This window comes from Nanorana parkeri, unplaced genomic scaffold (genome assembly GCF_000935625.1).
Source record: "Nanorana parkeri isolate BGI_ZX_2015 unplaced genomic scaffold, ASM93562v1 scaffold739, whole genome shotgun sequence".
Taxonomy (NCBI): domain Eukaryota; kingdom Metazoa; phylum Chordata; class Amphibia; order Anura; family Dicroglossidae; genus Nanorana; species Nanorana parkeri.
This window is the reverse complement of record NW_017307007.1, coordinates 190,006-205,448: the sequence shown is the minus strand read 5'-3', so window position 1 is coordinate 205,448 and position 15,443 is coordinate 190,006. Positions and strand designations below refer to the sequence as shown.

Genomic DNA, 15,443 nt, shown 5'->3' with positions numbered 1-15,443 from the left:
TATATATATATATATATTTATATTGGGTATGTGTGTCTGTGTTGCGTGCACAGAGATAGATAGCTTTAATCCCTGTGGATCTTACAAAATTCAACTAACAGGAGAAATAAATAAATTATCTGTTTTGTGATCCAGACATCCCTACAAAAAAGCATAGCCAGAGCCAGATCCCTGACCTTCAGTGCAGTAGTAGTTTCCTTGGGTACACACCACTAGCCTGCTATTTGAACAGTGAAGCAGCAGCAGAGTGTTGAGGTCATCCCGCTGACAGCATGTTCCCTTTAATAGCAGATATACATTACATCAAACCTAATTGTCTCCAAGCTTCAGCCCTCCCTCTGTTAGTCTGAATCCTGTTGTGTAGCATACTAGTTTCTTTTAAAATATTGTTTAATAATTTAAGGGATATGTAACTTCAAAAATGTTTTTTTTTTCCGTCCGAAGTTCTATGTAATTCTATGTAATTTTATCAGTGAATGGATGGTGGTGTGCTTTGACTTGCCTCTATAGATTTCACTATTATAAATATATCCTTGCAATAGTTATTTTCAGGTTATCATAGTTCTTACTGTTCAAGGCTTTTCTTGACAACTGAAATTGGCTTTCAATATCAGTTAGTTTATGATTTAACATAAATATATCATTATGTTTTCAAGCATGTAGTTCTTGTTAGTACTTGTTGGGTGAATTGTGACCCGTGACACTAGATAGATATATAATCTGCTACAGGAAGAGTTGTAATTGTCTGTACATTCATGTGTAAAGCTGTTCAAACAGCCCCATCTGCTGGTCAGTCTATTCCAAACTTGTCCCTTGAGGATGTAATGTACTGTGCTCGTGCAGTTCAATACCATTTATGTTCGAACTGAAATGTCACTTCACCTGTCTTTTTTTTCTTCTTTTTTTAGTACACGCCGACAGACAACAAGCCGCCCCCCTCCAGGAGGAGGAAGGCCTAAACCTCAGCCTAAACCAAAACCAAATGTGCCGCAGTGCAAGGCCCTGTATGCATATGATGCACAAGATACAGATGAGCTTAGCTTTAATGCCAATGACATCATAGATATAATCAAAGAAGGTAAATACCATAGATGTAAACTACATATAATCCTCTTACACTGCATTTCTTGTATACATGTCATGTCTGCTATGATGTTGGGAGATGACCAAATTGTTGCTTCATACAATTAAAAAATGACTTAAATGGCTAATAATGTACTTGTTAAATCGGAACCATAGCTAGCCCATCCAACATATGTATGTATGGGCTGGTCTCTGAGTTAGCGACTTTATCCTGTAAAGAGAAGTAAACAAAAGAGAAAAAGTTAGCGCTAATTATCAGTTCAAATAGCAGCCTGCATACAATAGACGATATACAGTCCACATCAAAAAACAAAGTGCATAAAAATGCAGCACTTAAAAACTCTTATTTTCCTATCCTCATATGAGCGATCTTCACCTCTTGATCCCAGTAAAGTTGCATGTTCACCGTAGTCCAGCTAGGTGCATATAATGGAAATGGGCACTCATCAAATTTTTAGACCTCACAGTATTACAAAGGTCTAGCCTCACCCATAGATCCTTTGCAAATATAGTATCCCATACACCTCCAGAATCTGTCCCGATCACAATCAAATCAATTAAATGTTTGCCACATTGATGCTCAGGCCTCTTCTGATGTCGTTGTTAGCCATAAGGTGTTTCAAGATGCACTCTAAGTTTCTACAAGGCCCTTCACTTGACCTATTAGTGATGTGGTTTTGTTTGCTGTGTAGCCCATCCATCAGTTGGACTTTATACTCTGACCCTGTGTCCTGTGCTGTACTCCAAGAAAATGATTTTACACATAAAACAAAATTCCTACTGTCTTAATCGTACATCATGGGACACAGGTCCCTCCACTCTGTTTTCCTATAATTCACTCCTAATTGCTTGCTACAAAACGGAGGCTTGTTGGGAGTGGGTTTATATTGGGGTTTTCCTTACAGCTTTGCTTGCCAATGTCTAATAAAAGTAGCAGCATATAACCCATGGTCATCCTGTGTCTGATCCTGTGTCCTGGGATGTACTCCAAGAAAAGGATTTTACCAGTTTGACAAAAATCCTATCATCTGCTCTAATTGTCGTGATTGTTGACTTGATTCCAAGGATTCTATATCCATGTATAGATTTACATTTATGACATCATAAAGCACTAACGGTGGAATTGTTTCTAATTTGCAGATCACTCGGGATGGTGGACAGGCCGCCTACGTGGCAAACAAGGACTTTTCCCTAATAATTATGTGACCAAGATCTAACTTTCAGATTTCACCCGGACCATCCCAGCCTTTTCTATTTATCACCTTCCAGTAGCTCTGAAGTGCCTAAGATGTGTATTTGAGAATATCAGACCAAATGATAGCCCTGCACCTGTCAGAGGAGCAGCCTTTCAGCTACACACCACCCAAATCAAGGACACCAAAGCACTGAACTGGAAGCTATTTATTGCCTTTAATCCTATATCTGGACTTTGCTGCCCAGTAGATCACAATGCATTGCTGAGCAGTGTGTTGCAAGACTTTACAGTAGCAAGACTGGCTAAAGAGTGAATGATATGAAAGAGTTGTGATGGCAAGTGCCTTAATTTTCTTGTTTACTGATGTTACGTTATATGAAGATGAAGACAGTTTCTCTCTCTATGTGAAGGAAATAGTTTCATATGCTGCTAACACATCGCTGACTGACATAGGAAAAGGCAATGCTGATTGAAACGGGATGCAGTAAGAATGTAGTTGCTATATATCGATAGATTGCAAAATCTGCTAGGCACTGCATATTAAATGTATAGTCACTGCACAGGTGCATAGTCTTATATGAGAATATGGCTGGCCCATGTTAATGCTGTTACCTGTTACAGGAAACATCTCAATCTCTGAAACTGTAAATGGATAAATCAAATGACATATACTGTACATAGATATATATAAATATATACAAAAGTATATAATTATGTTAAAACTACACATGACTGTATAACATAATCTGATGTTTTAAATGCAATTTTGGGGCTATTATATCAGGTACTTAACAAAATATGCACTTACCACCATGTTTTTAAAGCTTTATAGCCTTAACTGTTGCTTATGATGGAAATGACTTCGGTATTGCAAATTTCCTAAATACCCTTTAACAGAAGCTAGCCCAGTCTGAAACCATTAATAGGCTATTTAATAAATATCTTTTGTTTTTACCTGCATGAGCTCTTTCATTCTTTTGGTAACTGCATTACTACATGCAAATATACTGTATGTATAACAAAGCATAAAGCACAGGCTGCAAGTGAATGATCGATAAGGAAGCGAAAGAGAAAAATGTCTCTAAATCACCCCCATGCCCAGCATCTTCATGGGAGCTTTACCAAACACCCTATTTACACAAGTTTGTGGCCCGTGCTACACCACAGTGTACATTACACACCAGTCATTATTTTGGTTAAAAGACCATACAGCAGCTTACTTTGTAAGAAAGCCATCCCTGCCCTCCGCCAGCATGTAGCATGCCATGAGGCAGCAGGAGGCAAAGGAGGAATACGAGGAGGAAGAAGGTTGGGGTGCTGGCAGTGGAGGAAATGTTTGGGAGGCTTCAATGGGGATGCCTTACTCCTGCCTGATACAAGGGAAAAATCTGGGGATCCACTGCCACCATCCTGAAGGAAGCCCAACATCTGACACACAACTAGCAGAGGTAATGGCTACAAGGAATCCCACCAGTTAAAAAGGTGGTTTCTGAAGTGCAGAGGCAACAAGCTTGTCACAGAAAAAATGGATAGTTGATCTTATGTGGTATCTGCATGTTGGAGAGGGTGTGAGCCCTTATGCGGGTGCAGAGCACCAGATCTTCAGCAGAGCACGCAAGAGCAGGTGGCAAACAGGCTTAGCCAGATACAAGCAGAAGTCTGTAAATAAAAAAAAACAGGAACACAGGAAGTACCATGGATTGGAGAATATAGCTATAAAATAAACCTAATGATCAGGCAACAGGTGTTCATAATGGCTCATATGACCGTCCCTCCCTGTTTAAGCAAACACAACAGGCATGGACAGCAAGGTTGTAAGTGAAACACTAACAAGCAATCATATCTCCTGAATGAAAAGCAGGACAGCATGGTTCTGCTGCCACAGACGTGTATACCTAAAATTATGTTTTTATGGCTCTGCATTGGTAGCAACTACAGTATTGCGCTCAAACCAAATAAAACTCCATATCTAAAGAGAATCGATGTGGATGGCAAAGCAAAAGGTCTTCTGCCTAGCTTACTTTGTTATGATTGCATGGAGGCCAAGCAGATCAAAACTCATAAATGTGTTCTGCCAAAGCAGACATTATACTCCCTTGCATGCTCAAACTCTTCATCTTTGTCAGACATCAGCTGATTTTGCTTGTGACGGAATCACCTTTTTTTTGTGGAAAATGAAATACATTATGCAATGAGCTGTATAAAAACAGATTACTGTATGCAATGAGCTGTATAAACAGATTATTGTTTGTTTGTTAAGTGTGTTTTGGCAGCAACTGAATAATTAACTGCTTTCTAAATGGTCTATAAATCATTGTATATTAGGGATGCACCGATATATCGGCCAAAAATGGCACTTTTGGCATAATGCCGAAAGTGCCATTTTCTGGCCGATGCAGCGGTGCATCCGTGTATTCTCTCCTTCCCACTGGGCGCTGCTCTGTGTCCCAGCGGGGAGGAGAAAAATTGTGACAGCCGGCCGAGCGCTGCGGAACGAGAGCGCTGTGAGCGGCCGGCGTCTCTCCTCCCACACCGCTCGGCCTCCTGTCACAGATCGGCAGAGCGGTGTGTGGGCAGAGACAGCCCGCGCTGTCACAGGAGGCTGAGCTCTCCTGCACCGTTCGCTTAGCCTCCTGTGACTGTTTGCATTGGCTCTCCTTTTCCTGACAAGTTCTCAGTGATCGCTGAGTGTTTGTACATAATTGAGGACATATTATGGTTTCTATATCCTCAATTATGAATGAATGGGAAGTAATCTACATCACCTCCTGTTCATTCATAATTGTGCTTATAGTAAATACACTATGTTCTCATGTTATGAATGAACAAGAGCACTCGGTATAGAGGATTCCTGTTCATTGATAACAGGGGCTAAATATTTAATAAAAATATAAAAAAATTAAAAAGTTTATAAAAAATAGATAAGAATAAAATATTTGAAAAAAAATGTTAAATAAAATTTTTGGTTTCGGCCTGACTTTTTTTTGGCTTTGAATTTAGCATTTTGGTGCACCTTTATTATTAATGTTTTAATAAAAAAGAAAGAATAGAGATACTGGAGAGAATACATCAGTAACATGTTTTAATAAGGGATAATAGGTCTAACCGGTGTATACCTGAATTTTATTTTTTATATGGGGATAAGAGGGTGCAGTAAATGTGAGTCATGTAATGGGAGATGGTTTTGGTTTCTTGGGCATGTTGGGTATCGTTTTACTCGTTGTAACCTCATCTTTTATATTTCATTAAAAAATGGGTAATTTGTTGTGTTTTGGGGCATTTAATTAAATTTGTCACTAAATTTTGGGGTTTAATAAGGAGTTGCGCTAATATTGCGCAACATAAAAATTTTCAACTACCACCATTTTATTCTATAGGGTCTTGGCATTCAGAAAATATATAATGTTGGGGGGTTTTACGTCATTTTCAGGCCTAAAATGTGGAATATAACATGGGTGCAAAAAATGAAAAAAGGGCCTCAGTCATGAAGGGGTTAATAGAAATGGTGATGACAAATGAAAAACACCTATGCACTCCCTTGGACAGATATTGGTCCTTATAATGATTTGTTTACAGATTTGTGCACACAGGCAGAACATGTACCCTAACACTGAAATTCAAAGAACGCAAGCATAATTTGCTAAAGTAACCGTAAACCTCTAAAATATAATTTTTAACACTTTGTGGGAAACAGGGAGATTGTCACCCTGTAACACGGTCACCTGCCTACAAATCACCCTGTTACATGCGTTCCCCCCAAAAAATTAACTGTGCTGATGCACACTGAGCAGAAAAATTACTGTTAAAAAAAAAATCCAGCAACAATTAGGAAATGCCCTGTGAAAATACACATGCAGCCAGTAGTGAGATACTGTACATGTGGACTCAGAGACAGACTGAAGAGCATAAATTGCAGCCAGCAAAAAATAGAAAATGTACCCTTTTAAACATACATTTAGCCTGTTATGGTTGTAGATGGTACATGTGGCAGCTGTAAAGAAGCTGAAGTACATACATCCGCAGCATTAATGATGTAAAAATAATTTCTTACCCCCCTACCAAATTCGCCAAGATACACAGCATTTTGCTATCTAAAGTACTGTACATTCAGTGAAGGGTTTACATCTACTATCAGAGACCAGTCATTGGCCATTCTAAGCCGCCTGGCCTAATTTCAGAGGCCAGAAAGTGCATTACTGGTAGTTGGCTTCTATGTTGAACGGCTGCATTAGTTCTCTGTATCTATGAACTGGATTTGCCATGAAACTATGCTCAACCCGAACCCATACCTCATCCCTACATATAACACATACAACAATGCACATGCAAACATGTGGCCTTATAGAGAACCAGACAATGGCTTTCTTTATTATTTGTATTAAAGGCAGCTTTTCTCTCAGGAATCATTGACTATTTAAATAGGATTTTTGTACACACCCTAAAATCCTTTTCTTGGTGTCCATCGAGGGACACAGGAATTCAAATACTGTTGGGTTATACTGCCACCTACAGAAGGATTGGGCACTAGCCCCCGGGGGGTTTCACAACAAAAGGAGTCACATTTTAAGGGAACAGTGCGAGTGTGGTTGAGACTCTCAGCCTTGTCCAGTGCAATACTACCTCCTCTGTCGCAGGAAGGACTCACACTCCTCAGTAGTAAAGGCGCACCAACACCTACAAAGTGTGAAATGGAATCCGAACCAGGAAACCTGTCCAAGCTAAGATCCCTGATGTGGAAGAAATGGAAAGGAATGTTCCAAAGAGCCAGCAGCCCTATGGATGGTTCTGTACTTTGCTTTGCAAAGTTACAGGAAGTCACCAGAAAAAGCTTAAGGATCATTCCAGAGATTGCCTAGTTCATGCCGGACACACTAGTTTGCCTGAATAGAAACCAGACCGATAGGAGAGAAGGGGGCTAAAATAGGCCAGGAAAAAATAGGAGAGGGGGAGACAACTTTGAAAGGAGGGTCCTTCAAAACCCAGCACTTCTGTGAGGGAGGAGAAGGGGCTAACTCCCTGTCTCATGACAAAGTAGCTGAGGGTACTGTGGACCTTTGTCCACAGACATATTGCATCTGCATAGTAGCGATGCAACTAGGCTTAAATGTGCAAGGCAAGGACTTCACAAAACCCAAATAGCTGGCAGCAAGTGAGGGTCGGGTGGCTGGTAGTGAACACAGTCATTTTAGGCATGCAGCAGGAACGGATCATAGATCAGAGTTCCATGTGGCTCTTTGCAATGTGGGAGCAGCAGTGGGGAGGTGCTTCCTCAATGCTGAATGGTGGGGAAGGGAGCTCAGCGAGCGCTACACTTCACCAAGCACTTCGTCCCTTTTAGAAGTTAAGATGTTAACCCTTTCCACAGTAAAAATTAGTGGGAAATTTGAAAGCCTCCCAACAATGCAAGAGTGAGTCTTCAGGAGATATGGTCAACGCTGAGGCAATGCCACAGCTATGGACCCGGAAAGAACTCTGCAGCTAACTTTAACTAGTACATAAAAGTCTGGAAAGCATTACAATTAGGGATGGGCTGGAAGTTAGAGTTGATCGCTAGTTCATGTGTTCCACCGAACACACGAACTATAAGGGCGTTCGGCGGTCTGTTTGACCGATGAACGCCCCCACAAGACAATGCACCTTGTGAAGCCCTAATTGGCTAAAGACTTTGCTGGTATAACTCTTTCAGGCTCTTATTTTTACCTAGTGATCCTGCCAGTAACACTCCCCCACAATAGGTTGAAAGTGCTCACTCTACAAAGCATTGTCAACCCAGGACAGCAAGGTTGAGAGGACTACAGAGCACATCTCTAACAAGGCAGTGTCCAGTACAGAGGTGAACTGGGCAGGACTGATAATACTGCTTGGAAAAAAACATTTCAGAGTGCACAGGAGGTTACAACCTCCTTAAGATCTGGAAGCATAAAGGCCCCATTCACAGCTGCATTGTTCAGTGAACACAAGTTTTCCTGCACACGCACAAATGCAGCAAAAGGCACTTGCAAAGCAATTCTCTTCTAAAATGTCACCCTCAAACGCAGCTAAGATGTGCATTTGTGCAAAACCCCAAACATGTCAACTACACGGGTTTGGCTGTATTTGAAACCACTGAATTTAACAGGGAATGTATAGCAAACAAATTTGCATAAACTAGACACTCGCTCCCACCACATGAATGTGTAAACCAGGCCTTAGATTGTTTGTGCTTCTTTACCAGATCTGAAATTCTTTCTATGGTATATATTTACAGGGTAATTCCCACTTTGCCAGGTGAATTGGGAAAATGTAATTACCGCCTTTAATCTTGGCCACCCCCCACCCTACTTGCCTTTGAGCAGATGCTCCTTCCTCTGCTGGTACACTACCCATACCCTGTACTGCTGTGTAGCACAGCCCTGTGCTGTGTATTTGCATTTTCAGCAAGCACTTGGCAAGAAACCCTTCACTTATCAGCACGGTCAGGTAAACATGCTGACCAGCACGGTCAGGTAAACATGCTGACCAATGAGTAAAGTACAGAGCTTGACTACATGGCAGTATGGGGCACAGATAGTACACCAGAAGAGCAGGAGCATTTGCCCAAAAGTATAGCAGGGGGGGCCCAGATTGGAGGGGCAACTGCAAAGTCACATTACCCTCTAACGATCCAAGTTTTGTAGGGTGCACACCTTTGACTACCACATCTACTCTGTTTTGGGGGGGGATGAACTTTCAGTGCATCCCTACTTCAGTCTAAAAATGGTACTTTGACCAAAATGCCCACAGGTACCATACTTGGCAAACCGTGCAGTCGTGATTCCTCTACTACTTCCCAGCAACAAACTGTTGAGGCTGAGTGGTGTTGGCGTGCTCTCCTCCCATGACAGATCAGGATGGAGAACGGTGGGGGGGAGCCGTGAGGGGCAATGTCGCAAGAGGCAGAGCTCTGCCTCCTGCACCAGATCAGAATGAAAGCAGTGAGGGGGCGGAGACAGCCATGAGCCATCACAGGAGCTTTGCTCCAGCACCGCTTGCTCAGCATCCTGCGAGTCAAGCTGGAGAGCACTTACAAGCAGTCAGCGATTAGCTGATCGTACTTTGTAAATAAGGACATAAATGTTTACCCCGTCTAATTATAAAAGAGCAAGTGCTCTACATCACCTCCTGTTGATTCACTCTTGTAAACCTAGTATACTTACCATCTCCACGAGTTAATGAACAAACAGAAAACCACTCAGAATAGAGGCTTCCTGTTCATTCATAACAGGGGCTGCAGAAGAGCAACTCGACACTCAATTTCAAAGAGGCACATATCAGGGGTCTGTTTAGACTAGACCTGGTCCATTTCCACGAGACCCAAGTTATGCGCTTGGTCTGGCAATTTTTTTTGGTTACAAAATTACATTTCAGTGCACCTCTACTTTGAGATTGTGTTTTGCCCATGCAAGGGAAACACTTTAAATTGCAGCATTACAGAGTACAGTGCATTTACAGTATGGCCACTTGATACTGGAGACCTATGGGGTTAGGGCTTTTCCCTATAGTTCTTAGGGTAACGGAGGACACAAACCAGCATCCTCCAGTCACCCTAAGCTCAGTATACAGTGAGCTACAGCCCGCGGCATACTGAGACGCTGTAGCGGATCCCGATTATCTGGATCTGCCCAGCTGCGTGAGTGACAGCTGGCTCTGTCCATTTAGAGGCAGAGCCAGCTGTACCCACCCCCTCCCACCAGTCAGCACTGGAGGATCGGAGCAGGGAGTCCAGCCACGGTGGAGAGCTGTGACAAGATTGAGAAGTGAGCGAATGCCAGTATGTGTTCGCTCACTTCTCGATCTACTGAGCAGACCTGTGACAGTCTCATTGTCACAGGTCGGCTAGAACTATGAGGTGAGTGAAAAGCACTCACCTCCTAGTTCTCCAACAGTTAACTGAATGCCATTCCTAACCACCCACCTCCCCCACTCAAAGGTCTAGATACTCACTTAATACTCTGTAGGACAATCCCATCCCTTGCTATATCAGCATCTTATTGTAATGCATGATACAGTAACCCAGTCCACCCCACGCCAAGAGTCTGCAGCTTAATACTAATATTACTTCACCAAAATGAAGCCAACCTAAAAGGCTGGAGTACACAAGTACCTGCGGTGCGATAGATATTTTTACCCAGTCTGCACACTGAGACTCAACTTCCCGAACTCAAAATTAAAGGTCACCCCCATTATGAGACTAACCCTCCCAAAGTAATTTCCTTCTATGGCACTGTGCAGCCCACTAAAGATCTGCCATACATCAGGGACTAGACTACACATGACTGAAATATGCAGCAACTGCCCCCCCCAGACAATTCAAGTCAAGGATCCAGAAAATTCCACATACAATTTTACACAGGTGCTTGCAGGCACCACAAAGAATCAAGCATTTTATCTTCGAAAGAAATGCCAGTACAGGTTGCTCAATAAGTCTGTTAAAAATGTATGGAATCTTACAAATGTGCACCAGCTGAGATGGAGGAAGAGTCGATAGACTAGTAGCTTGCTGTAGAAAAGGCAATTAGATCTTTATTGATTTGGCAATACTGGGTTATTCCAACGAGCAAAATCAGAATAGAATCCCCAACAAACAGCAATAATTTGAAAAGTTTTTACTTTGCACAATGCCAAAACACCTCCCAGTATTTAAACCCAAAACCAATGCTCTGACAAAGGAATCAAACGTTTCTTTAAAAACAGGGAAATTTTATTTAATTCAGGAGTCCCAGCAGTCACATAAGAATCTAAAAGTCATAAAACTATTTACAGAGTCAGCAGCAATTTTGCCAGTATTGGCAGTTTCATAAAAGTGCAAAAAGTGGTAGTCCTAGTGTTGCAAGACAGTTTTACTGGAAAGTCAAACTTGCAGCCAGTTCGGTAATAACTGTAGACATCAGCTGAGGCATGGTGCTTATTTTCATCAGCTTGCTGCTGGCATACTTATTCCTCACAGCCTAGAAAAAGAAATTAACATGTGTTACACATTCCAGACATTTTAAAATGTAGCCTATCGGCTGTAGAGCATCACTTTATGCAGCTACTAACCTTCCGGAGGGTAGCTACTTTTGTTCCCTATGGTCCCGGTGTTGTAAATTAGATGTAGTTTCAAGCTTGCTCCCATGGACTACAATCTTAGTTTATCAAAATGTATTGATATTGTAGTCCATTATGGAAGTGGAGGCTACTTTACAACACAGGGACCATCTGACCCGGGACTTTCTGATCCGGAGCCAGAACCTGACACTGCTCTATCCAAATCCTCTGTGAAAGAGAGCGGTTTCTGTTGTACCCCTGAGGTACTAGGAAGATTGGCCCCTGCCCCCATAGGAGCACTAGAGGTGGATGGCAACATATCAGCCATAGCACTCTTAAAAGATTGGACTGTAGCCACCATTTCTGTCTTCATACAATCCAGAAAACCTTTAATAAAACTAGTGGATTCAGAGGCTAGTAACTTCTGAAGGCATAAGTCACAAAGGGGTTTAGAATAACCCGAGGGAAGCTTCAAATTGCAGCTGCCGCAGCGCTTCTTAAGTAACTTGGTAGCTGGGGCAGACAGTGAAACAGAATCCTGAGGAGACACTTTCCCTGATGACTCCTGCATAGTAAAATAAAAGCAGATAAGTGTACAACCCCCACTGTCACAAAGTGTCCCTGGTAAAAGTGTAAACAGGCACAGCCTCACTCACCCCTTTACCTTTGGGGACAGTCACCGCTGGCTTGCCTTCCTCCTCCATCGGGCAGCGTTAGCGGTTTCTTCCCCCACAGACTGTCCTGGTATTCGAGCTCCGCAGGTCCAACACACCTCACAGCAGAGAGCGCGCAGCGGAAGTGAGGCAACAAGCCTCGACGGAAGCGAAGAAATCACCCGCGACCGGAAGTGACGACATGCGCCCCAAGACGAGGCTTGGAACACACCGGAAGTGCCTCTCAGTCCACTGCCCGCTCGATTCACCGCTCCAGCATGCCGGACACCGCTACAGAACCCCACTACCAGCTCCCCTACATCAAGCAGGGGGAAGCAGGACAGGGCCACCGGCCTGGGGGCCTCAGGAGTGGATCCTTTAAGGGAAGAAAGGAACCAGATCCTGGCCTTTCAAACAACATAGGGAAAAACACCCCTCCGCTCTACAGCAAGGCCAGAAGGGAGGGAAAACACCTTCAACAGCAGAGCCGCACAGAGGGGGATCCGTGACCTCAAGGCCAACCGGTCAGGAAGAAAAAGAACAAACGTGACGTGGTCCTGGACGGTAGGAAACACAATCTAAACTGAGGTACGAGGGGAAGGGGAGGGGCTTTTAGCTGTTTTGCTAATTGTGTTTCCTGTAGAAGGTGGAACCAATCATCTCTCAGGTTGCTGTCCTGGAAGATGATTGGGGAAAGTAGCCTCCCTCCAGGACAGCATGAATTCAGAGACATTTGAGGACCTACAGATGACAAATAAGCTACATTTGGCCACAGTTCAGGTATCTTAAAGCATTTAATGTGACTCAGTTTAGGGTCACCAACTTAGCTAGAATAGGAAAAGGTTAGTGATTTTAAAGCCAAATTGTTTTAAGCCTTTTTAAAATGCTGATTGATACTTTAGCTGTTTCTACAGAAAGCTAAAACGTTTCCTGAACACCGGCCCCGATATCCTGTTTTAGGGTGGCTTCAGCCATTTTAAAACCTTGTATTTCTGCCCATAGCCCAGGGAAGAGGCAAGAAGAAAAAAAAAGACCAAAAAGCTTGCATTTAAGTATACTATACTTGCATGCTGATGGAGCACTCCTACATGGCACTTCATTGTACAATCTAGTTGGACAATTGATAGGCTCAAAACCTGTCACATGCCAGTATGGTTAGGGTGTCTAGACTTACAGAATGCTTATGGTGCCTACTGTAAAAAGTGAAAGTGTTTTACTAATGCTCTACAGGCTTACAGTAACCAGTTCCTTGCCCATTTAAGAAGCCAAGCGCTGGTAACAGTTAATGCAATGTTTTTACTAGCTACTTACCACATGCTTAGTCTGATTTTGGTTGACTTTGATAACATTTTTAGCCATGTGTTTCATGATCAGAGTCAGATCTTCCTCTGTGTAGCCAGTGTAGTGGTGCTGTGTAGCCCCCTAATAAGTCAAAAATAAAAGTATCCAATAAACAAAAACAGCTATGACTAACAGTCACAGAACTATAAAGCATGAAGTGCTAAACATGAAATAAAGTACATGTCCATGTGTTTTGGCCAAGACTTCTGGCAGGATCATCATGTATCTTGGTACAAGAACTCTGAGCTCCTCACTTCCTGAAGTGGACAGTGAGAGTGTTCTAGTCCAGCAGGGAAGAAGTCAGGCATAGCTGCCAAAAATGCTTGGTATGCAGCAAAGCAATGGAGAGTTGTCAGCTCACATTTACAGCAGGTAGCCATACATAAAGAAGCCATGGGGAAATTTAGAGCTGTAGGTCCAGAGAGGGCCCCAGGCATTTCTCCCCACCCTCAAGACTATACAGATGCAAATACAGCTATTCAAAAAATTATGATCTTTAAATTGATGAACTATAGGAAAGTAGCATTTCTTACCCAGCTGCCAACTCCAAGGACCTTTTGGGCTAAGCAGAGTGCAGCTGCTGCAACCCCAGAAGGGTGGAAATGAACCATTTCATAGTCAACAAGGGCAAGTTCCATAAAGTACTTTGCTAGTGTGTGCTGCTCTGCATCAGCCTGTATAAACAAAAAATAAAGTGAACCTACATGTTGAGACAAAAGGGTAAGGTTAAATATGCCTTACGTACCACTACACAAAGCCAATAAGCTGGAAAATAGATGTCGTTACACTTCAGCATTTGAAGCTATAACAGACATATGCTTCAAATGCTGAAGTGGTAACTATGTGATCGGAGTCAGATCTTCCTCAGATCTCCTCCCCCCCCCCCAAGCTGGCTCAGAAGCACACAGCATGTTTAACATCCCCGCTGGCTCCTTGATCTGCGCAATTCAACCCCATAGACCTGAGGTTGGTAGGCTGATCAACTCCTATTCATTTAGGAGCCTTACAGAAGCATATGGGGCCAGACCATGTAAGCGTGGATGTCTGATAAAGAGGCTGGCAAATGTAAACAATGCTGTGGACCTTGTAGCACAATCAGTGATTTGGGAGGCAAGAGGATAATCAAGCGATTTAATAGTATGCCATCCCATTTGTTTATTCAAAGCTGAATTACTGTATTGATTTGTAAACATACATCAGGAGAAGCAGATCATTCCAAGTTACATGCACAGGTGGCATCACCAATGAATAGCTTTATGCAAACTTACACTGCACGACTTTGATGCACGTCGTAGGAAGTGAAGGGGGAGTGGTCGTCCCAAGTCAAAGTTGAGCTCACGAAGGATTAGCATCTCCATTTCTCTAATTTGGGATGCGGTGTATGCATTGTCTGTGATATAAACAAAGTCTGCCACTTCTGGACTGTACATCTCTTCATATTTGGAAGCCACAAAGAGTGATGTTACACCAACCAGCTGAAGTTTGCCACGGGAAACAGGCTGAACCTAGAACACATGTTCAAACATTTGAAGGAAAGGTTTAGTGTATATAGGCTACTGTTGCTGATAGTCTGGAAACAGTTTGACCCAGCTCTGGCATTAGTACACCAAGGTAGATCAGCTTGAAGAGTCTGAATACCCTGCATCACATCAGCCAGGCAAACATTTCAGATGAGGCCAGCAATATCAGCCTGCACATTCTTAACTGGTCCCTTGTAACCCACACCACCAAGAAAAAGCTGCTAACAAGACAACTTACTTGAAGAAACCGATCCATAATAGCAATACCCATGTATAGGGTTTCCTGAAGCAGCTGGAACCTGGAGTTAACCTGGACCAGCCAGTCAACCAGGATGCCTCTCATGCGTTCGTTAACCTCCATTCCGTCTAGATATCTTTGTTTAATTGACTGCTTGAGCTGCATTGAATACAGACATTAAGAGTAAGCTGCCACATAAAATACTCAGCAGGTTTAGACACAGAAGTGTTACAGCACAAGTATGAGCAGACCAGTATTTACATTTCAGGAATGTGGGAAATTAAAGCCATTTCACAATTGATCTCTGCAACTGAGACAGGGGTAGACTCTGATGGATAGATGTTTTACCCTGAAGTATTAGGTCTTTG

General features: G+C 42.7%; 2 protein-coding genes across 2 annotated transcripts in view; one reads left to right on the top strand and one right to left on the bottom strand.

Annotated features, from left to right (window-relative positions):
* Positions 1–3,228, top strand: part of MYO1E (myosin IE) — a 139,380-nt gene extending 136,152 nt beyond the window's left edge. Inside the window, exons 27-28 of the mRNA XM_018564241.1 lie at positions 909–1,078; positions 2,224–3,228. Of these exons, the coding sequence (XP_018419743.1) occupies positions 909–1,078; positions 2,224–2,300 (247 nt within the window). The 3' untranslated portion in view covers positions 2,301–3,228. The remainder of the gene's footprint in view (positions 1–908; positions 1,079–2,223) is intronic.
* A 7,843-nt stretch (positions 3,229–11,071) lies between these two features.
* The window catches only part of CCNB2 (cyclin B2), a 9,117-nt gene continuing 4,745 nt past the window's right edge, over positions 11,072–15,443 (bottom strand). The window contains exons 5-9 of the mRNA XM_018564233.1: positions 15,076–15,234; positions 14,586–14,822; positions 13,851–13,991; positions 13,288–13,398; positions 11,072–11,244 (exon numbers count right to left, since the gene is read on the bottom strand). Of these exons, the coding sequence (XP_018419735.1) occupies positions 11,137–11,244; positions 13,288–13,398; positions 13,851–13,991; positions 14,586–14,822; positions 15,076–15,234 (756 nt within the window). The 3' untranslated portion in view covers positions 11,072–11,136. The remainder of the gene's footprint in view (positions 11,245–13,287; positions 13,399–13,850; positions 13,992–14,585; positions 14,823–15,075; positions 15,235–15,443) is intronic.